This window comes from Ambystoma mexicanum, chromosome 6q (assembly GCF_040938575.1).
Source record: "Ambystoma mexicanum isolate Mex_15411 chromosome 6q, UKY_AmexF1_1, whole genome shotgun sequence".
Classification (NCBI taxonomy): domain Eukaryota; kingdom Metazoa; phylum Chordata; class Amphibia; order Caudata; family Ambystomatidae; genus Ambystoma; species Ambystoma mexicanum.
The window spans coordinates 575,579,367-575,601,357 of NC_090937.1; the positions used below are offsets into that span (position 1 = coordinate 575,579,367).

The 21,991-nt window shown below is 47.7% G+C and overlaps 1 protein-coding gene across 2 annotated transcripts in view; it reads right to left on the reverse strand.

Annotated features, from left to right (window-relative positions):
- JADE1 (jade family PHD finger 1) overlaps positions 1-21,991 on the reverse strand; it is a 961,679-nt gene that overhangs the window by 759,724 nt on the left and 179,964 nt on the right. The window contains exon 2 of one of the 2 annotated variants that reach the window (XM_069631059.1): positions 3,686-3,830. In XM_069631059.1, the coding sequence (XP_069487160.1) occupies positions 3,686-3,830 (145 nt within the window). The remainder of the gene's footprint in view (positions 1-3,685; positions 3,831-21,991) is intronic. The other variant, XM_069631060.1, reaches the window with a different exon arrangement.

A 21,991-nucleotide genomic window follows, 5' to 3' on the forward strand; every position in this document is an offset into this window, starting at 1 on the left:
AGTCTTGCTCTACCGGCGCATTTGCCGCGGCAGTGGTGAATTGGTCAATTTTGCTATGAGTACCGGTTTTCCTGGATTTTTCTTTTCCCATGTCAGAGGTCTTTACACAGGAGTTTCTGCATAACATGTGCTGCCAATGTGTCCGGTGTCCGATAAACGCCTTTCGATTTGGGCGGCTGTGTGCTGGGGGCCAGTTGGGGCTTGGCACGGGGACAAGTCTTGGTTTGAGGCACCTCAAGCTCTTCCTTTTGCAGGCTTCTCACTTACACATGCGGTGGCACAGCCGTGTGCCGCGCACGGGGCGCTCGAGGGAGTTGATCGCTGCCCCTTCGACCGGGCCTGTCCTCGTGTGCGTCCTCTTCAGGCGTGACACATTCTCTCTCCCGGATCGTCTGGCGGATGAGCGGGAAGCTCACCACTCCCCTCAGCGGGACAGGTGTCGGGATGGAGGCAAGGCGGTCCTCCTCTCCCGGGCAACCCCCGCGCAGCCCCGCTCCGCACCTCGCTGTATGTTACGGTCCACCTGCACCCGCCCTGCGCCGGGGGACATCACAGGCCCGCTCCCCGCACCTCTCGCCCCCTTTAGCCGGCGTCTGTTCACAATCTCGTATCTTTGCTGCGTAGACAGGTTTACATCGGCACGTAGCACGGTGCCATCTTGGAATCGCTTCCTCAGGACACTTCGGGGAGATCTCCATCCTCCGGATGCCTCGCCGTCGCACTTTTCGCTACGGTTTTCTCCCGAAAATTCGCAGCAGCAGTTCCCCTCGCCGAGGGTCTGATTAATAGTTGTCGTTCGACACGGATGGCAGGTGATTTAAGCAGGATGTATGTAGTGGGGCCGGGAGCTCGAAGGCTCACGTCCGCATCGTTCCGTAGCTGGCCACGCCCCCCCCCCACAGAGCCTTTTCTTAAATGCCCTGAGCAATAGGGAGCGCTTATGAGGAGAGTTCTGCCCCTTCACATTCAACATAGCTATGCTAATGTTATCCATAATCCAGAAGGGTTGAGTAAACGCTCCCCTCCAACCCCCCCTCTTGCTCTTGCTTCCCTCCCCACTCTGAGTCCAGTTTCCCAAACTAGGAAAAACAAGAACTGTAAAACAACGGGGACATAAATTCCCCGAACTACTGAGACGTCCAGTCTAAACTGGGCCACCCAGAAGTATGAGCCTTTGATCCCAAGACGCTGCCAAGTAATCAAAGTTATAAACTCTACCACTGCTCCACACACAGTTCCACTATCATGTAAAATTTCCCTCTCCAGATCTATCCCAGAGCATAGCCAATATATCACCACACACCCCCCTTCAGGACCGTCACCTCATTGACTTCAAGGAAGGAAGGTTAGGTTAGTTTTCTTGAATTTCCAGGTCACAGTCACTTTACCTTGCCACATAGGCTTTTTCTAAATGTCTACCTCAGCTGACTGTCCTTCACCACTGGCTTCAAGCAGCTCCTGAAGAAGTTGTTCAGCCCGACCACCATTCTTGATTTCATACTATTCCCCCTTCACATTGAAGGACAGTGCAATGGGGTACCTCCAGCGTTACCCAATCCCTTCTGATTGCAGTCAGGACGTCAGCGGTCTGCACTTACGCCATTGTTCCAGAGTATATGTTGACAGATCCTGGTACATCCATACCGTGGCCCCTTCCTAGGCAAAGGTAGACACCTCCCTTGCTGTAAGCAATACCCCCTCTTTATCCCTGAAGTGGTGGCATTTATAATCGATTGTGGCCCTTCACCAGCACCTGCCCCACAATGTATTCTATCAAACACACAAGTTCTTGATTCCTCTGCCTCCAGCAGGGCATTACACAAAACCCACACCCTGTTCTTCCGGTCCTCCTTAGTTTCAACATCAGCCAGAGGGAGCCCCTAAAGTCTGATGTTATTCCTCCGCCCCTTATTTCACAAATTGTCCAGCTTGCTTCGGAGTTCCTTTTTCCCAGAGATCCAATTCCTTAATCCGTACTCCCATCTGCGTCTCCATGATCTACGCTGAGAGAGGTTTGCTTTCCAGTGCTTCCACTCTTCTCAACCTACTCCACTACCTCCTTAAGTCCAGCTGTCAATGGCTTTACCTCAGCCTTTAGGGCTTTTATTTCCGAGGGTACACTGTGGATATCTGATTGGAGGGCTTCCAGGCCCCCTCCCTGTCCCGAGTGACATTTTGAGAAGAAAACCATTTGCGGGAGGCCCACCAGGGTGTACCACTGCACCAACCTCACAATTCACCCTCAGTGGTTTCACCTCGTTGGGGGATGCGAGGAGGGCAACAATATACCCAGAAGACGCATCAAGTAATCGCAAGCCCGTGCCCCTGCACTTTTTAGACCACCTGCATCTGAAATCATCAGTCTTCCTCCTATTGTGGATGTTTTTCTACTAGCGCTCCACCTTCAACCAAAACATACAAAGTGTGGGGGGTGGACGGGAGAGCTAGTATTTCGTAGTAACGTTCTGATCTTCGGGCCCCTTCCTAAAACTGCTGGAAGCCCCATGGGACTGGGTGAGGGGGGGACAGAATGCCTCTGGCCCAACCTTCTGGGGGTCCTTGTGCCACTACAGGCCAGCTCACCCTTCTGTTCTCTCCCGAGCAGCCGCCTCACTTATCCTCCGCACACCACTCACATCATCAAAGGTCCGTAGACCTCCCAGGCCCAACCCATGGTGTGCCTCAGCTCCACTTTCTCATACTAGTCTAGCTGTCAGACAGGGTCCTCATGGGTGCTTTGAGCCCCTCATGGGATCAAAGAAGCATTACATCCCTCAAACTGCTGTTCAAACCGCCAGACTCTTCTTCGTCAAGCCAGTTGACGATCAAAACAACCCTTGTCTTCTCTCTGAACTGCAGCCTTCACTCGGCTAAGCATCCCCACCATCAGACTGTCCACTGTTGTACCTCAACCATTGAACCGAACCTGGTGGCACCCATGATCCGCATCACTTTGAACAGCTATCTTCTTAAGTTCGACCCCACCTTGACATCTTCTTGCCGCCTGAGAATGCCGCATTTAGAACCAAATCAAACCAGTGAATATGTGGCGAGAAGCCCGATTCACCGTTGTCAAACCAACAAGACAACGCAAAGGTATTATTGCCCTATAACTGTCACCCCTCAACTCCCCCCAGGCCATTTTGGGCACTAGAGGCTGGCCAAGTCACTTAATTCCTTTTGCACCCCAAGAACATATCCTTTACAATAACACTGAGGTTTTTATTGCAATTTCTCCCAGTCTCATTAGCCAGAATGCTGCTTCTCGATATCTTGCATATTGTGTGTTCTTTCTACAGGGGTGGGTTTTTGTAGTGTTTTCTATTTAGTTAGTATTGCACATGGTGTGTTTAATTAAAGAATACATATTTTGAAAGAACCTTGAACAGACATTACTTTATTTTGGATTGAACTTTTGTTGGGTTGCCACGTTGGACATTCACAACCCTCTTTAGAGTATTGCCCTCCATCGGTCCATTTTAACACAAAGTGAAGGATGATCTCTGTTAATTCTGCCCGTTTTACCTTTATTAGTGGGTTCACTTTCAGTTTGTAGAAGTGTGAGGGTCGAGTAAGCGCTTTAGCCTCTACTCATCCTGCTACTCATGCAGAGCAGAAGTCAATTAATCACATGGGAAATCCACAATGTAAAAGCACAATGCACTGCAGAAGAACGAGCACTTACTGCCATTGTCAGAGTCTTCACTGGTGCTGGGAAGTCGTCCCCGCTTCATGATCTCCCAGTGCGAGCTAGAAGGCAGCCTGCAAAAGACAGAATCAGCATTTAACGTGGAAAAACAGACCGGCATGGACTTCAAGTCAAGTAGAACCTGTGAATAAACCAAAAAAACATTACGTGTTGCTTAACTATTTGCTATCACAGATACATTCAATGGAAGGCTTAAGACAAGTTCACATAAAACATTTTCAACCAAAGAGAAGGACGATCTTAAAACAATATTGCCATTCACTATATTGGAGATAATCAGCTACTTCGCTTTTATGGCTTCGATTGAAAAACATGTCTTTTTTAAAAATCCTCTTAAATCTTGCTCGTTTTTATTTTCCTACACTAGTTAATTTATTATGCGACTTTAAAGCCAACATTGATAAAAGGTTGATTTAAAAAAAAAAAAAAAAGGAGTGGTAGGCTGTGACAAAACTATTTTGTCATTTTGAAAAATCTATACAAATTGAAGCGCACTTGTGGTTTTAATCTGGGCCTCCTAAATGTGTGCTTTGAAAAAATTTCATGACGTAATCGGAAGCAAGAAGTTGTGAACCTTCTTTTTCATTTTACTAAGAGTGAGAACTGCCTCCTGAAGTAAACCTATCCTTAAAATGGCCCGATTTTACCTGATTGACCACGGATTATATTTAGGAGCACCAGGTTACTCGATTAAAAATAAGTCACCCACCCCTTTCATATACAGGTTCTACAGTGGCTGGGCAGTATAGGTCCCTAGAGACAAAAGGCACATGGGAGCTAGCGTGCTTGTGCCAGACTAGATGTATGAGGTGGTCACGATCCTTCAGGACTTGACTCATGGAGAGACTGGGGGAACCCCCACCGCTCTCTGCACGTTTCTTTTAATTGGCAGTGCAACCCAAGACAATCCCCTCTACCCCACGTGGCAAGTTCAAGGACCTCAATCAGATGGAAGCGTTGAGTGGGTGCAATGGACAAAGAAATCAACCTACATACGCAAGGCCAGTCTCTCGTATCTAACCTAGAGAGGGTTAATGACAAAGACCGTAATCTAGTGCAAAGGACACTATTGTTTTTTTTAATTTATTGCATTCATAATACGCCCAAACCTGTGGGTGTCACAAAGTAGTTACAGACATCTTTGCATGAATGAACGTAATTTAATTCAGGGCTTTACATTAAATACAGTACAAGTACAGTACAGATTAAATCCCCAAGTAGTACTAGGTGCAATAGAAGCATTTTTAGTTTTTTTTTTAAAATATTTTTTATTTTATCTCAACCAAACAGTACAACGAAACATAAATAAACACCTCCAACAACAAAACCAAACGAACAAAAAATAAGGCACTGCAATCCCCATCCCTCCCCCCTATGAGCCTGTAGAGTGTCCGCCATCAGTGTCCGTTCCATGCGGTGGGGCCTCATCGCTCTCAAGTCCAGCCGAGGCCGACCCCGCACCAAACAGCTCAGCTAACAATAACTTCCATGCCGTGAGAGAGCCTATTTCTTCCTCTTCCCCTGCCATACTGCCATCCTGCCACGCTGTCGTTTCGGCATCAGCCCATTTTTGGAGATCTCGCCACCAGACCTCCACTCGCGGCTTATGACATTTCTTCCACCCCATGGCTATCCTACGTTTGGCAAGCACATAGGCCAGATCTTTAAGTTTCTCAACATGTCGAAGCTTACGCGCCCTGGGATACCCTCCCAGCAGACAGGCCCAAGCCGAATCCACCTTAAGTGTGATAACCCTCCCTGCCAGCCTCCGCGCCACTTCACCCCAGTAGGTTGCAACCACTGGGCACGCCCAGAACATGTGTATCATGTCCGCATTCTCTTCGTTACACTTGGGGCACGCCTGGCGCCCATTATCCAGAAATTTGGAAATTCTAAGGGGGGTCATATATGCCCTGTGCGTAATATAGAGCTGTATCTGCTTAAACCTGGCCTTCCTCAATACCTTTTTGTGGTACCCCAGGGCGCGCTCCCACATCCCATCCGACATCGAGGGCCCCCATCTCCGCTTCCCATTCCAGTCTCAGGTGCCCCAAATCCTTCCCAACCTTTGTCATCAACATCTCGTACAACCTAGAGACCTCGTGCCCACCCTCTGATGCGTCATACATTATTTCCAGCGTGGCATCCAGTTCCTCGGCCAAAGTAGTTTCGGGCCACGTGCTCCGGACCTCCCAAGCCACCCTATGATATGTTACATATTGACCCCTGTGTAGCCCCGACCCTGCCTCCAGTTCATCGAACTCCATCAGGGTCCCATCCTGCCAGATGTCGCCCATAGTGATCAACCCCACTGACTCCCAGTATGTCCGGATAATAGCTCTCAGCTGCCTGTCTTCCTTCGCCAAGGCGACCAGAGGTAACTGCGGCATACACGGCAAGGGGTCACCCATCATCCGACAGGCGCGCCGCCATATGTTCCTGCCAAGGGCTAGCATCTTAGGACGCTCTCTCATCAATGAACCGGTCACCCAGATCACCTCCCGCAGATAGAAGGGGGAACAGTCTCTCCCTAGCAGCCTGTGTTCGGAGGTCTCTTCATCCGAGAGCCACCTGGCCACATACTGCAGTTGCGCCGCCATATAATAGGCCTCAAAGTTCGGCAGCTTCGCGCCACCTTTCTCATAAGAGTTCTGCAATTTCCACAATGCAACCCTGTTGCGCGTGCCGTGCCATAGGAAATTCCTACATACACTATGTAACCTAGCAAAAAACTTCCTAGGTATCATATACGGGATGTTATTAAAGTAATGCAGGAGCCTGGGCAGCACCACCATTTTAAGCATAGCTCCACAACCCATCATCGCTAAAGGCAATCTTTCCCAGAACCTCATGCACTTCTCAATCTTTCCCACAGCTAGCTCAGTATTATGCCTGTGTTCTTCCTCGGTCGTGTGATACACGTCAATGCCCAGGTACCGGAAGGAGCTCGTCGCCCACGGGATCCGCAGCACTGGCAACCTCTCCACCGGTATCCCCACATAACTGCCTAGCGGGAATAGTGCGGATTTCTGAGGGTTGACCGCTATGCCGGACAACCAGGCATACCTCTCCAATACCTCCAAGATATACTGCAAATCCTCTTCCGGATGTTTCAGGTATAACAGCATATCGTCTGCATACAGGGATATAAAATGGCACTCCCCTCCCACCTCTATGCCCACCGGATCATACTGCTGCCGGAGGTAAATCGCTAAGGGCTTGAGGGCCAGTATGTACAACATTGGGGACCAAGGACACCCCTGCCTAGTGCCCCTACCTAACTGCCATCTATCTGACACCACTGCGCCCGTACAGACCCTAGCCAGAGGCGCACTATATAATAGCTCGGCCCACCTCATGTAGCCTGGTCCCAGTCCAAACCGCCCCAAAGCCGCCAGCAGCCACGGCCATCGCACAGAGTCGAACGCTTTAACTGCGTCCAACGCCACTATCGCCATTTCGCTGTCCTCATTGCACCCCCATTCAACCACCCTGTGAAGGCGTCTATGATTCTGAGTAATATTCCGATTCGGGACATAGCCCGTCTGGTCAGGATGGATCAGCTTGCCTATCACCCTCCGCATTCTGGCCGCCAGCACAGCTGTTAGGATCTTGCTGTCCTGGTTCAGCATCGACAGGGGCCGGTAGGAGCCACAATCATGTCCCGGTTTATTGGGTTTGGGGAGCGGTACTATAATCGCCTCCCTGAGCGATTCCGGCAGCCGCCCCACCTCGAACGCTTCATTAAACATCTCCAGCATGGGCGGGAGCACCTCCTCTCCATACGCTTTATAAAATTCACTGGGGAACCCATCCGCTCCTGGGGCCTTGCAAGTGGGTAGCTGCCGCACAATCTCCTGCAGCTCCTCCAGAGTGATCGGAGCATCCATCTCCTCTCGCTCTTCGTCACTTATCTTGGGCAGGCCTATGTCTTCAAGTACTACCTCTATCTCCTCCCGGCTTCCCCCTTCTCGATCCTCATATAATGCTTGATAATATTTCGCAAATGCCCCATTCACCCCTTCCTGAGTGTCCTCCTCCACGCCCTTTTCAGTGATAACTGATCGGATCGGGGATCTTGGGGTCTCGCTCTTATACAGCCAAGCAAGAAGCCTGCCCGTCTTGTCCCCCCCCACATGCAACCTCTCAATGTACTTCCTGTAATTCAGATTACAGAGCCTGTCCCAGTGTTCTGCGCACCTCTGCTGCAGATTAGTGACCTCCTCTGTATCCATCCCACCCTGCCCCAGCTCTTTCTCCAACTCAATCTCGGCTTTACGCAGATCAGCCAGGACTCCTCCCATTAATCCCTTGGATTTCGCAATGGCAACCCCCCTCATTACAACCTTAAAGGCCTCCCACAAAGTACCAGCCGACTTGACACTACCTGTATTCGCCTCAAAGTAAGCAACTATCTCCTCCCTCATGTCCTCTCTGAAGGCTGGATCCCTGAGCGCTTCCGCCCTAAGGCGCCATGTTGGAATTCGCGCACGTGGGAGACAAAATTGCCATCGCATGACCAGGGGCGAGTGGTCCGAAAGGACTCTCGCCCTGTAGTCTATCTGGTCACACTCCGCGACAACGTCCGGTGTGGCGAAAAAGTAATCCAGCCTTGTGTGTAGCTGGTGCGGGGCCGAGTAATGCGAATATTGCCTCACGCCAGGGTGTCTCGTCCTCCACACGTCTGCCAGGCCAAGGTCTACCAGCAGCGCCTGCAGTACCCTAGCCGCCGGGCTGGGCCTGACCACCCTGTCATCCGACCTGTCCTCCTTGGGGTTTAGTACACAATTAAAGTCCCCACCCCAAATCACCGGACCCCCCATCCCTTCACCCAGTCTAGTGATCAGTGTCCTAAAGTATGTCGCCGTGTCACGGTTGGGAGCATAAGTATTTATAATACACACTACTTTATTTTCCACAAGCCCCCTTACCATGACTAGCCTCCCATCAGACTCCACAACCTCCCCAAGTAGCTTAAACGGGACATGTGGTGCAACCCAAACCAGCACACCTCTAGCATAGGCAGAGTATGTAGATCCAACTACTGTCCCTCTCCACTTCCTCCCCACCAGTTCCAGTTTATCCCGTGTCAGATGCGTCTCCTGTAACAAGGCGACATCTATCTTTTGCCTCTTTAGGTGCAACATGACCTTGTTACGCTTAAGGTAGCTGTTAAGCCCTCCAACGTTCCACGATAGTATCCTAAGGTCCCCCATGATTTATCAGTAGCTCCCTCCTCCCTCCCAGGTCTACTCGCCTCCTCCCCACCTCAAAGACCCCCATTTCCAGTTTCTCTCCCAGGCTCATATAAAAACTGACCGACCCCACCCCCCTAACCCAACCAACTGCCCAGCTCCATCCCTGGATCTCAGGCATCCCCGTGTTCGGTTCTCTCTGGAACCCAAGTAGAGAACCCGACAGGGTGTCACCCCACACACAGTGACTAACCTAAACTCAAACTGGGGTACAAAGAACAGCCCCTGGAGGCTCCCCTCCCCCACTTCCGTATCCGCGCACACGGACCATGTTCCAAAGACCTAACGCGTACACTTCCGTAACAGAGTCACACAGACTATATTCCAGTCCCAATGTTCATAGCCCAACCGGGCCCGCAGCGTCACATCTCTTCCCATTCCATCCGCCGTCCGCTCATCTGGCTCCTGAGGACAGTTTTGTGCATCGAGCCATTCCATGGCCCCCTCCGGAGTGTCAAAGAACAGCATCTTAGTCTTGAAGAAAACCTTCAGTCTGGCCGGGTAAAGCAACATATACTTGTACCCAGCTGCCCGCAATCGCCTCTTAACCGCCCCAAAGTTCATGCGACTGCGCTGCACTTGCAAGGTGTAATCGGGGTAAGCAGTAATGGTCGCCTCTCCTCGCCGTATGGTGCCCTCTTACGAAAGTGTTCGAGGATCCTTTCCCGATCCCGATAATTGAGGATCTTGGCGATCACAGGCCTGGGCGGGTTCCCCAGTGGTGGTCTCCTGATCAAGGCCCTGTGCGCCCTCTCCACCGCGAACCCCTGCGACAGGGCTCCCCCAGTGATCTCCTGCAGCAGCAAGTTCTCAATAAACTCCGTGGGATTCTGGCCTTCAGCCCCCTCCGGCAGGCCCACGATGCGAACGTTGTTTCTCCGGGCACGTCCTTCCGCCTCTTCAGCCCTACTTTCCAAGTTGCCCACTCGCTGCACCAGGGCATGGATATCCCGCTTATGTGCGGTGCAGTCCGCCACAGTAGGGCCCATCTCCTTTTCCAAAGTTTCCGTGCGCTCAGCCAGGGCTCGCACATCCTGCCTCAGGAGGTTCACGTCCTCCTGCACTGCCCCAAACTGTAGTTCCATCGCAGTTTTTAATTCGGCCACAGCAAGTTGGAGCTTGGTCTCCCACGTCGCCTTCAGGTCCGCGATCGCAGCGAGGACCTCCTGGTTCGCGCCACCGGCGGCCATCTCCTTGGTCTGAGCCTTATCCTTGCTCCTGGCTCCTTCCGGGCCGGGCGGCGTCTTGGCGTATTCGTCAAGCGTGGGCTGTTTATTCTTCGCCCTCAGAAGCTTGTTCGACATATCGCCAGTCAGGAGCGTCCTTCTGGCCGCGCTCCAGTCCAAGGCGGGGAGGCACTATGCCCATACACCACAACTCAGTTGAGAGTCCCAGCTCGCCCAACAATCTCAGGCACCGCTGTTGTCCGGCGCTCCCCCCAGATGGGCAGGGTCGCGCTGCCCCCTTCGTACCGCTGAGAGGGCGCACTTATGCTGTGGTCCCGATCCACCGCTCCTTTGTCCCCTCGTCAAGCGGCGGCGGCCATTTTGTCGTCCGTCGAGGTCTCGCCACCAGTGCTTCACTCGGCCCCTAAGTACACGTGCGCCATACGAACCCACGTAAAAATGTATCCTCGCGTGCAGCCGAACTTCATGTACACAGTCTTCCCAATCTTAGCCGAATCGCAGCGGTCCTCGCGCGGTATCAGTCGGATTATATACGGATCAGCGGGAGCTCCCGTACAGGCACGTCTTTTCACATGGCTTCCAAGCCACGCCCCTCAGAAGCATTTTTACAGTTAACGCTCCAACAGGCAAGATGGAGACAATGGCTGGTCAGGAGGGAAAGCCCTGGGAGTGTCGGTTGGTTGGCTAGTATTTATTAGATAACCAAGTTTTTAGAGATTTCTTGAAGCAATGGTGAGAAGGCTCCAGTCTGGTTTGTACCGGTAGTGTATTCCAGATTTTTGGTGCCATTACTGGAAAGCTACTGCCCCCCCCCTGCTCTTCAGCATTTGAAACGTGGGGTGGAGAGGCGCTCTAGATCTGAGCGCGGACGTTTTCTTCAGTGTTCCAGTATGTTTGAGGTAGCTGGGTGCTTTTTTCGCTAGGCATTTGTGGGTGGCAGTGTTTTGTCTAAGATTCTAGATTTTATGGGTAGCCAGTGGGCTGCTCTCCTAAGGGTGGAGATATGGTCTGATTTTTAGAGTCCAAGGGCTGCTTGCAGTGCTTTATTTTGCAGCAATTGCATTTTAGCGAAGTTGGCATTAGAGGTTCCCAACATAAGAATATTACAGTAATCTAACTTGGTTAGAATAAGAGCCCTGGCTAAGGTGGTGCAGTTGTTTGGTGTGAGAAATTGTCTGCTTAAGGCAATTAATTTGGAGGTGTAGGATGTGGCCGAGGATAGGGCATTCACATGTTTAGACATTGTCAGGTTGGTAGCTAAGAACCCTCCTAGAGTTTTGACTTCTTTTAGCACTGGGATGGGGGTACCATCGAAGTTAATTGCTGCATAGTCAGGGTGTACAGTATTAATTTTAGCTGGGGAGCCCACAATGAGTATCTCAGTTTTCTCATCTTTAAAGCAAAGACTGTTTATTGCCATCCAGTTTTGAATTATGGCATAGATTGTGGTGCTCATGATAGTATCATGATCGTAGTTGCCCGTGATGGGGATGAGAATCTGGGTGTCATCAGCGAAGTTAGTATAGATGACACCCATGGCATCCAAGGCTGAGAATAGCAACTTCGTATACGCATTGTACAACGTTGGCGAGAGGCAAAATCCTTGTGGTACTCCTAGTGGCACAGGGATAGGGTCTGCTGCTTCATTGCCAATAGAAACTCTGGAAGTTCGATCCGCTGGGAAAGATTTAACCCAGGACGTAGCTTGTTGCGAGAATTGGAAGTCCTGTGCTTGAGTGTCAGTGTCATGGTCGACTAGGTCGAATGCTGTGGACAGGTCTAATAGCAGCAGAATGCATAGTTTATCAGCGTCTCTTATGGAGTCCATCTGGATTTTTAGGTCCAAGAGTGCCGTTTTGGTACTGTGGTTGGGCCTGCAGCCAGATTTCCTGGCTCTGAGTAGGTGCTTTTGTTCAAGGTGGGATTGAATTGGTGCGCAGGCTATTTTATCGATTATTTTCTGTAGAAACAGGAGCGTGGTTATGGGGCAATAGTTAATAGGGATTGTAGCGTCCAACAAATTATTATTATTTTATTTTTGAGTGGTTTAACCCAGGCTTCCTTGATACTGTCGGGGACGGTGTAAGTGCTGAAGGAGGCATTGACAAATTTAGTGATGATGGGAGTTAGCATTGGGGCACATAGTTTGATTAGGTGAGCTGAAAAGCTATCACCTTTACAGTTTGATGGTTTAAGTGTGGATATGGTGTCTAGTACATGGGTTTGGCTTACTGGGGAGAATTTGAATTGGATATTAGCATTGTCGTTTGTTCTATCGATGATTTGGGTGGGTGCAATTTTGTTGGCCAGAACCTTTCTCTTGTTGCCGATTTTTGTTTGAAGTACTTGGATTTTAGTGGCAAGAGCATTTTGTATGGTGGTGCACCAGACTGTGCTCGAGTTAACCTGCGTGGAGGATGGGATGGGGTTCTCCAGTTCTCGGAGGAGTATGAAGAGCTCTTTGGAATTTAAGGAAGCATTGCCGATATGTGTGTTCAGGGCAATAGCTTTATGGGCTATGGTGGCTGCTTTGTAGATTTGGTTAGCTTTTAGGAATGCATTGGTGGCGTCTACTGTGTTTTTCATTTTGTGGTTGTGTTCCAATGATCTTTTATTTCACTTAAGTAGGGCTAAATCATTGTTCAACCAGAAGTTTGAGCATTTGTCTGGGCGCGGCGTTTTGATTGTGAGCAGGGCTAGAGAATCTATGGTAGTTGATAGGCAGTTGTGATACAAGTCTGCGAGTTCGCCGAGATTGTCCCTCGCAAGTGAGATGTTTGCGAGAGCTTCCTCTAGAATAGGGGTGAGGCTGCCTGCTGTCAATTTCCTGGTGATGCGTCTCTACCGTATCCAATGGGATAAGTGTATGGTGTGATTTCTCAATGCTAGTTAGGGTAAAACTAATGAGGTGGTGGTCTGTCCAGTCATTTGGTACAACAGAGTCTAAGGAGATATGGGCATTTAAGGCGAGTATCCAGTCAAATATTCTACCTTTGATGCGAGTAGGGGCGTTTACTAGGTGTGAGAAGTTCATATCTCTGAGCAATGCATGAAAGGCAATTTTTTTTGTCTGGTTTATCATTGAAACCCAAGTTAATATCCCTAAGGATTATAAACTTGTTTTTGGTTTCAGGTGGGGGTAAGGATGAGTCGAATATCTAGTTCTGGGAGGGAGCTGCTATTGGGTGATCTATAAATGACAAGGATGTTGATAGACTTTAGGACTAACCGTAAGTTTGGCGAGGAGAAGTTTTTATCCTTCTATGGGGTCAATTGGGCACGTTCTGATTTGCAAACTGGATTTATCTATTATGGCAAATCCGCCTCCCTGGGCGTTGGGTCCATCAGGCCTTAAGATATTGAAATCTGTTGGGATGGCTAATGTTAGTAAGGGTGCTGCAAAGGTTCTGTTACTACTAGTATGTCAAGATTATGATCGAGTAGAAGGCCATGGATCTAAATGGCATGAGCGCCAAGTGAGCGGAAATTAAGAAGTGCACCTGTAAGGTTTTGAGCAGAGTTTGTGAGGGGCTGTGTGGGTGTGCTGGGCTGAGGCAGTGTGATCGTGGTCAGTGTGCATTGTGCTGGTGCCATATTTAGTTGTATTGTTGGTTCGGTGAGGGGTGATAGATTGGATGTTGGAGTTTGTTTTTTAGTAGCGATAAGAGGGCATTGTAATAGCAATTGGGTGTAATTGGAGGTTTTCATAGTGGGACTGGCACGGTCTCTGTAGCAGGCATGCACGCAGCCTGCTTAGTCCTTGGCTGGAGTACATAGTAAGGATAGTTGGTGAGAATGATTTGGACCTTGATGCAAGATGAATGTCTGTGATATTGTTATGTGTATGGTGGCAATCTGTCTTGGATAGAATCTTACCCGTAGAAACAGTGCTCACGACAGGCTTGTTGGTACTGCCTGTGATGTTAGTAAGATGTTGAGTCAAGTTCGAAAGGAATGGTGGGGAGATGGGTAGGAACGGGGTTGGGCAGGGATAGGGTGGTGTCTTGGACAACCCAATCTGGCCAGGCCTGTGCCCATTTTGATGAATGTACCTCCTGAACAGAGAGTGGCATCTATTATTCTGAATGGGTACATGTTGGTGGGGTGGGTGGCGGAGTAATTGTGAGCTTGTATGTTAGGTGTTAAAGCGCTTCTAGGTGCTTGGGAGGATGGTTCCGCAATCTATAATGCTGGGACACTGTAAACCCCTAGGGTGTGGGTATGCAAGCAGTCTGCGCTAGGCAGGTGGCGTGACGGTGGTGCGCGTGGTAAGTGCGAGAGATGCAGAGGGTGCATGGAGCTGGCAGAGCAAGGCGGGGTACTAGCTACTAGTATATGTAGCGACTATGGGATCGGTGCAAAGGTACAGTTTCATTGGCTATATAGCGTCTAGCAGAGCGAGGCAATAAAAATACAATATTGGAACATGTTGCTGAACCCAGTATGCTATTGGAGCATAGTGACTGCACAAAATGCCATTTAAATGTGTAAGACTAGTCATACAGTGTTACCCACGAGGGTTATTTGCACAAGCAAACAGTTCTACAGGTAATCACACAAACTCTAGGCAGTAGAGAGTAGATTAATGGTAGAATATTGTAGGGATGAAGGGCGCGCCTCAACACAATTCGTATTCAATTTAGGAAACGTAGCCGTTAACAATGAGACCTTTCAATGGCTTGGATGGAACACATTGAGAAAAAAGTCAGCAAATACTTCAGCCAGTGATATTCCAGCCCTGTTCAGAATTAGCGGGTGAGCGTTCGGGTTTGTGTTTAGACTGATGGGACAGACAAGCTTAGGGCGAAGGTCATTAGTGAGTGAAATTAGATGTTGCGGGTGGAACTGGGGTGAGCATATCAAAGTGGGCAGTCTAAGGACAGATGCGAGATACACAACAGTATTAAACATAGCCTTACGACAGTATATGTAGGAATGGGTAAAATACGTCCCTATCCAATATACAAGGTTTACCGACTATCCTGACTCTAGACAGGCGCCTTTGTTAGAGCGCCTTTTTTGGGGAAGCCGGCTAAAGCCTGCCGGCGTATGTTTGGGGCAGAAATATTGGTGGTGTCCAATCAGGCATCAGGAGTGGGAGTCTTGCAAAGTTCGGTGGGATGGTGGCTTTCAAAGTTACTGGGCGGCCATATTAGCCTGTGTTGGGCCTCGTGGGGCACAATGGAGGTGCTGGGCAGAAATGCTAAAAAGTGAAATAAAGATACCCTCCAAAGAAGAGATGGCTAATTCAGCAAATACTCCCAGGGCACTGGAATGGATCATGCGATGCAGGAACCAATGGTAAGGTAGATACAACCCACAATAAAAGAGATAAAAAACACTTATTTGTGAATACAAATAACAGTCAAGGCCCACTGCCTCCGCAGAGAGTAGGCAAGGTGCAACCACAAAAGTCAATTTGCAGCAAGACTTCTGGGCCCAAGCTAGAATAGCAACATTAAACTGGCCACCCACTCAGACATATGCGCATCAATAGGTTATGTTGGACGCCTTGTGAATGTTCACGCAAAAGACCACCAATCTCCTACAGATGAATGAGTTTCCAAGCCATTAGACTAAGCTTTTCCATACTGGCATTGCTTTGTGTTGCCAGGTACCGCCATCAACATGCTAAATACTGCTAACAAACACCTGGTACTCCGATTAAAAAGGGTGGCATAAGTGTACAGGGATAATGCACAACTCTCCCACTCCCTTCTGTAGCAGGAATAAAGTATAGCATTCCTGACTCATTCTTCCCACTACAAAGATAGCAGCTGAAAAGACTGAGGTCAGCAGGGTGTGCCACGACTCTTTGCTCCACTCGCACTAGTCCCATAGTTGCCAAAAATATCCATTCCAATATATAGATGCGCATTCCATCATGTTTTTTCTTGGCATTCTGAGACTTGTAGTACTGCTAAAGTTACCCATTATAAGAGAACAAATTTCAGAATGCAAAGAAAAATCAAGACAGGAAGGACACCTACAGATTGGAATAGATGATGTTAGAACGCATGCCTCTGCCAGCAGCAAGAGAGGAGTTCGGCTCTTCGTCAGAAGACCCACAGAGACGACAGGGTAGAGACTGCTGGGGCTCAACACTTCTCTCTGCATGCATCCTCTCTGAGAGGGTCTTTCTACTGCCAATTCGCACATAATTATGTGGCAAACTACAGTAGCAAATACTCTCTAAGATAACTTTCATGTAGAGGGAGGGGTTTGCCGACTGTTCTCTCTTTTCATGACATGTTTGCAAAAGAAATCAGACTACAAGATATTCTCTACTGAAAGAAAGACTGATACAATGTGTAATGATTTTCTAGCAAGCCTGTTGTATGCAGCAGAAGAACTAAAAAAAAAATGTTTTAAAAAAAGTGCATGGACCAGTGCATCTCACAAACCTCCCTCTTCTAGATCATTAGTCTTGGACAGTGACAGCTGGTTCATTTTTAACTGAAGGGGCATACATGTATGTGAAGAATATGCAGAATCGACCGAGTGCAGCGAGGTAGCCCAAAACAAACAAGGGTGTTTTGGGGGCCGGGGGAGGCCCCCATCTTGACATTTTTCAAAACTGTGTTAAAATTAAAATGTTGCATTTTACAGCACTCTGTGAAAAAGTGGGTAAAAGGCCACGGCCACATAGTCTGCAATCAATTTAGTATGGCGCACATGAAAAACCCAATAGACGTCACCAACAGTGAACAGGACCATTTTTCAATGAGTCTTCATTATGCCTTTGTTCAAAATCTATGCCAGTATATAAAACATGTTGATGCTGGCTATGCTCATCCATGCTGCACCGATGTATGCCAGTATTGGCATGTAATTACTCCAAGCCAGTCAAAATTGCCATGCCAAAGAAAGAAAGGTATAGCCAGTCTGGATATACACGAAGGAGAGTGTACCAAACAATCGAAATGATGTTTGCTTTTACCCTTGAAGCAAAGTAGAAACATGCCATGACAAACAATATATGGCTAGACTGGAGTCACCAATGCCCTTCTCACCACTAATACCAAACCTGGCTCGCAAAGTATACTACTGCGAGACTACAACCTTTGGCTAAATGACCCCAATGATGCCAATGCCACTACCATTGCTAGTACTATCTCAGAGGCAGGCCTTACCATCAGAATCAATGTTCCCCACTCACATTAAAGGGCGAACATTAGATTGGATTGCTGATCTTAACTGCTCGACCTCCATAACATCTACCAAACCTTGTGCCTGGACTGATCATCTTATCTCCTTCTCGATTCAAGACAACGTATAAGTCAACTCTGCCACCCAAATGGCACCCCAAGCCTTAACTAGGAATAAGCGAAATATCACCGTTAATAACCTACTACCGCTTCTCCACCCTACTACAAACGCCACTAATCTTAGCACAGACTCAGTAGAGTTAGTGGAGCTCTACAACTCATTGACAAAAAAGCCCTGCTTAAATTACGCAAAGGGAAACCACAAGCTCACCTTAACTCCTGGTTTACTCCTAGTCTTAAAGTTACACAGAATGTAAAAAAGCCAGGCAGAATCCATTTGGAAAAACGATCCCTCCAACCAGAATAAAGTAAACTATCAAAATATCAGAACAATATAAATCTGAAATACTACAAACTAAAAGAGACATTTAATGAAAGAATCGCTAAAGCCAATCCAGCACTAAAGGAACTATTTACTATTTTAAGAGAACTTGAATCGCCTGCCACACCAATTGACACGTGCATCAAAAACAAAACTTTGTGTACTAGTATCCAAGATGCACTATGCAACAAAATTGCCATGCTACAAGAAAAAAAAAAATTCAAGCCAAAAAACCAAACCTCCTACCCATTAACTCACAGATGAAAGAACCCCAAAGTTCTAATAAAAACAGACCCCCCAATTTAAATTTGCACCTGTCTCCATCAAGGAAGTGGAGAACATAATGTCTCTTAAACCCTACAGATGCCTAGGGGATTCATGCCCAGCATCTATAATCAAAGAAGCAGTTAGGGATCTAGCACCCTTCATTACCAAACTAATTCACTCTTCCTTTAACACCTGCACAGTGCCAACTAGTCTTGAAGATGCTTGGGTTCTTTTTCGCTTAAAAAAACCAAACTTAGACCCCAGTATACTCACAAACTACAGACCGATCACTGTACCATTTCTCCTAAAAATATTAGACATGGCTGCTTACCTCCAGATCCAAACCCATCTAGAGACTAACAACTTGCTAGGACTCGGTCAATCAGGTTTCAGACCTAGACACGGAACAGAAATGGCACTCGATCTAAAGAAAAAAAGGGATCAGTTAAAAGACAGAGAATTAGCAATTCTCCTCTTATTAGACTGGTCTGCCGCATTCGAGCTGGCGGATCATAAAGTGTTATGTAATCATCTGTCCTCAGCTGCCCGCTTTTCCAGGGAAGCCACTGCGTGGATCCAATCCCTTTTGGATAAATCGATTCATGAGAGTCTTCTCTTCTACGTAATCAGTATAAACTGTATGGGTAACTTGCAGAGTACCCCAGGGCTCCTGCGTCCCCCCCCCGCCCCACAATGGACATTTTCACCAAGCCACTGTTTGATGATCTTGACAATAAGGGTGTCTCCTACACTAATTATGCAGATGACGCCCAGATTCTCATTCCCATCTCTGGTTTTTACGACATAGACGCGGCACGTATCAACCAAATCTACCTTACCATACAACCCTGGATGGCTACACATGGTCTCTGCCTGAACGACAATAAGACAGCTCCTGTTTATTGGCTCGTCAGGCAGACTCCAACTAAGCAACCAATTTAAGGCATTCAACATTGATGGTCTTAACATCAAAGTTTCCACTGAGGTAAAGTCTTTAGGTTTCTACCTAGATTCAGCCCTGAACCTAAACAAGTTAATACAACTGCCTCAGCCACTAGTTATACTTGCAAACCCACTAACGCCTGCAAACATTTTCTCTCCACTGACAGCTGCATTACTCGAGCTAGAGCCCTTATGTCCGAATTAGACTATTGCAATGCACTTTACCTAGGTACAAGCAAACATAACACCTGCAAACGCTCCAAAATGACGCCCTCAGAACAGCACTTAGCATCCCCAGAATGCAGCACATTTCCAATGCCAGGCACACCACCAAACGGCTAGCCATTAATGACAGAATTAAACTTAAATCACTTTCCCTTACCTATAAATGTATCGCTAATTTGGCACCCAAATACCTCATGGATAAATTCACCAAACACACATCCGCACGTCCTATTAGGTCCTAGCATACCAACTGCATCAAGGTCCCATCATTCAAACTCAAGAAAGCTTCCCATTCATGGCGGCACAGTTGTGGAATTCCTTACCGGTAACATTAAGAGCAGTCCCCTATCACCATTAATTCAGGAAAGAAATACAAATCTGGCTATTCTCCCTTGATTGCTAAACCTCCCATCTTACAATGCCTACATGCTTGCAGATCCTGTTGTAAATATTCTATCTGTTTTGTACATATTGTGTAAATACCTTAACAATTATGTAAAGTAGTGGACTCTCATGTTAGTGACTATTGCTGTAATTTACTTTTGTTACCTGCGATTGTATTGTAAAAGCGATTCTGTAACCTGGTAAACTTGCAATGCGCCCAGATACCCCAGGGTTCGGCGCTCTATACAAATAAACCAATGTAAGTCAGTGGCTACAATGGTGGCAATAACACTCACATATTACATAAATAAAATACACGCTGACTGACAGGAGAGGACACATCTCACATCAGTCAGCGTGTCTATCCTGCTAGCCCAATAATGAGAGGTGGGGCCAATTTTCAGAAACCCCACTGACTTTTACTTTAATATATTTGTAATGCGCACCTGGGTACCCAGAGGCTTAAGGGCACAACAAGCAGACAAAGAAGCAGCAATAAGTATAAACAACCAGGCCACCTGTGGAAAGGGAACGTCATGCCAATCATCTGAACAACAGTCTTTAGCTTTTTCCTAAACAAGGCTGTGGAGCCCAGTTCTCTAAGGTGAGGAGGAATAGCATTCCAGGCCAAGGGAGTTGCGGCAAAGAATGCACATTTTGTGGTCCGAGTAAGAGTGCAATTAGGGATCTTAAGTTGATTAGTATTATTAGATTGAAGGTTCCTCATGTTAGATTTGTTGACCAAGGCATCCTACAGGTATAATGGACTTGAGCCCACCATGCATTTATGTGTAATCAGCAGGAGGCGTAATTAAATTCTAGCCTCGATAGGGAGCCAGTGCAGGTTGCATCTAGCATTTGAAACATGATCTCTCCTACCGAGACCAATGATGACCCTAATGGCGCTATTCTGTATGATTTGCAACCTCACAATCTGATATATTGAGCCCTACGAAGAGGCTATTACAATAGTCAATTTTAGAACAGATAATTGTTCTACCCGCAGTCTTGCAGTTGGCTCAGGAAATAGAAGGGCAGAGTTGGGCTAGCAACTTAATATAGTAGGCTGTGGAAGAGACCAGGCTGCTCACTTGGGCATGCATATTCAGATTTTGATGTAAAAAGATCCCAAGTGTTTTAACTTTGTTCTTAGTTTCAATTTCACAGCACAAAGGACCTGTAATCGGTGCCAGTTTTAACACTCTTTTCCTTATCTACCACCATCAATTCAGTTTGTTCCTTACTAAGCGCTAGGCCATTCTCAACCATCCACACTTGAATCAAACCATATTTTATTTATGTTTTTAATATCAAACTCATAATTACCAGAAAGTGGGACGATATACTGCGTATCATCCGCATAGTTGGTAAATCCAATACCTTGCTTCCCCAACAAATCGAAGAGGAGAACCGAAAAGATATTATAGAGGCCTGGCGATAGGCATGCCCCCTGGGAAACCTCAGTGCAGTGGTACTGGAAGAGCCTCTGCCACCTCATTATAGACCCCGCATAGTCTGTTACTCAGGAAAGATTGAATCCAGCATGCAGCCTCGTCTGAGAAAGCGGCCACCTCCTTGAGTCTGGTGATTAAAATAGTGTGATCCACCAGATCAAAGGCCGCAGACAGGTCAAGCACCGTAACCAGTGTGGTCTGGTTCCTTGTCTATGATTTGTAATAGTCTCGATTTCCCATTATTATGTGCTACGTTTGTTGTGGAGCCCTTTTGGCTCTGCAACAAACGTAGTGGAGGACACACCCCTGCTCAGAGGCAGGCTACACAGTCCCCCATGCAAATCACACAAGGGACTTCAGGGAGGTGGTGGCGGCCTGACGCACAGGCGAAGGGGCAGCACCTCCTTCCCATGGTGGCGGGCCGCCACTGGTCTTGGACCCCTTCAGGCAGTGCTAGATTGCACACAGGAGACAACCCTTCAACAACCCTGCACATGCTTCATGTCCTCATTCTTTTATACCACCACCTGGAAAGAGTTGGAATGGTTTGTGGTGGGCTTGTCTCATTCACCTGATGACATAGCCCTTCAACTTGCAGGAAACCACAAACTTCTTATTCATGGAGCTTCTCACCTGCCATTTACGCTTAACCCATGCTATGACTGCAACATTTAATTTCATCCATAGTTCCCTCATGCATCGCATCAGGATTTGTGGACAATATCATTGATCTTGTTTAGTCAGGCTCAGTGAACATGAATAACAACATTCTTATTTACTTCGACTTTCCTGGTACCAGCACTAGCAAAACAAAAACAAACAAAAACAAAAAGCAAAAACGGAGGGCAAGACTGTTAATATCCTGGGCATAAAACAGTACAGAACATGCTTAACAAAGCAAGGGAAATCCGCTCTACATGTTCCAGTGTTCATCCCCGCTTGTGAAATACCTTAGCCCTATCAAGCTGGACTTACATG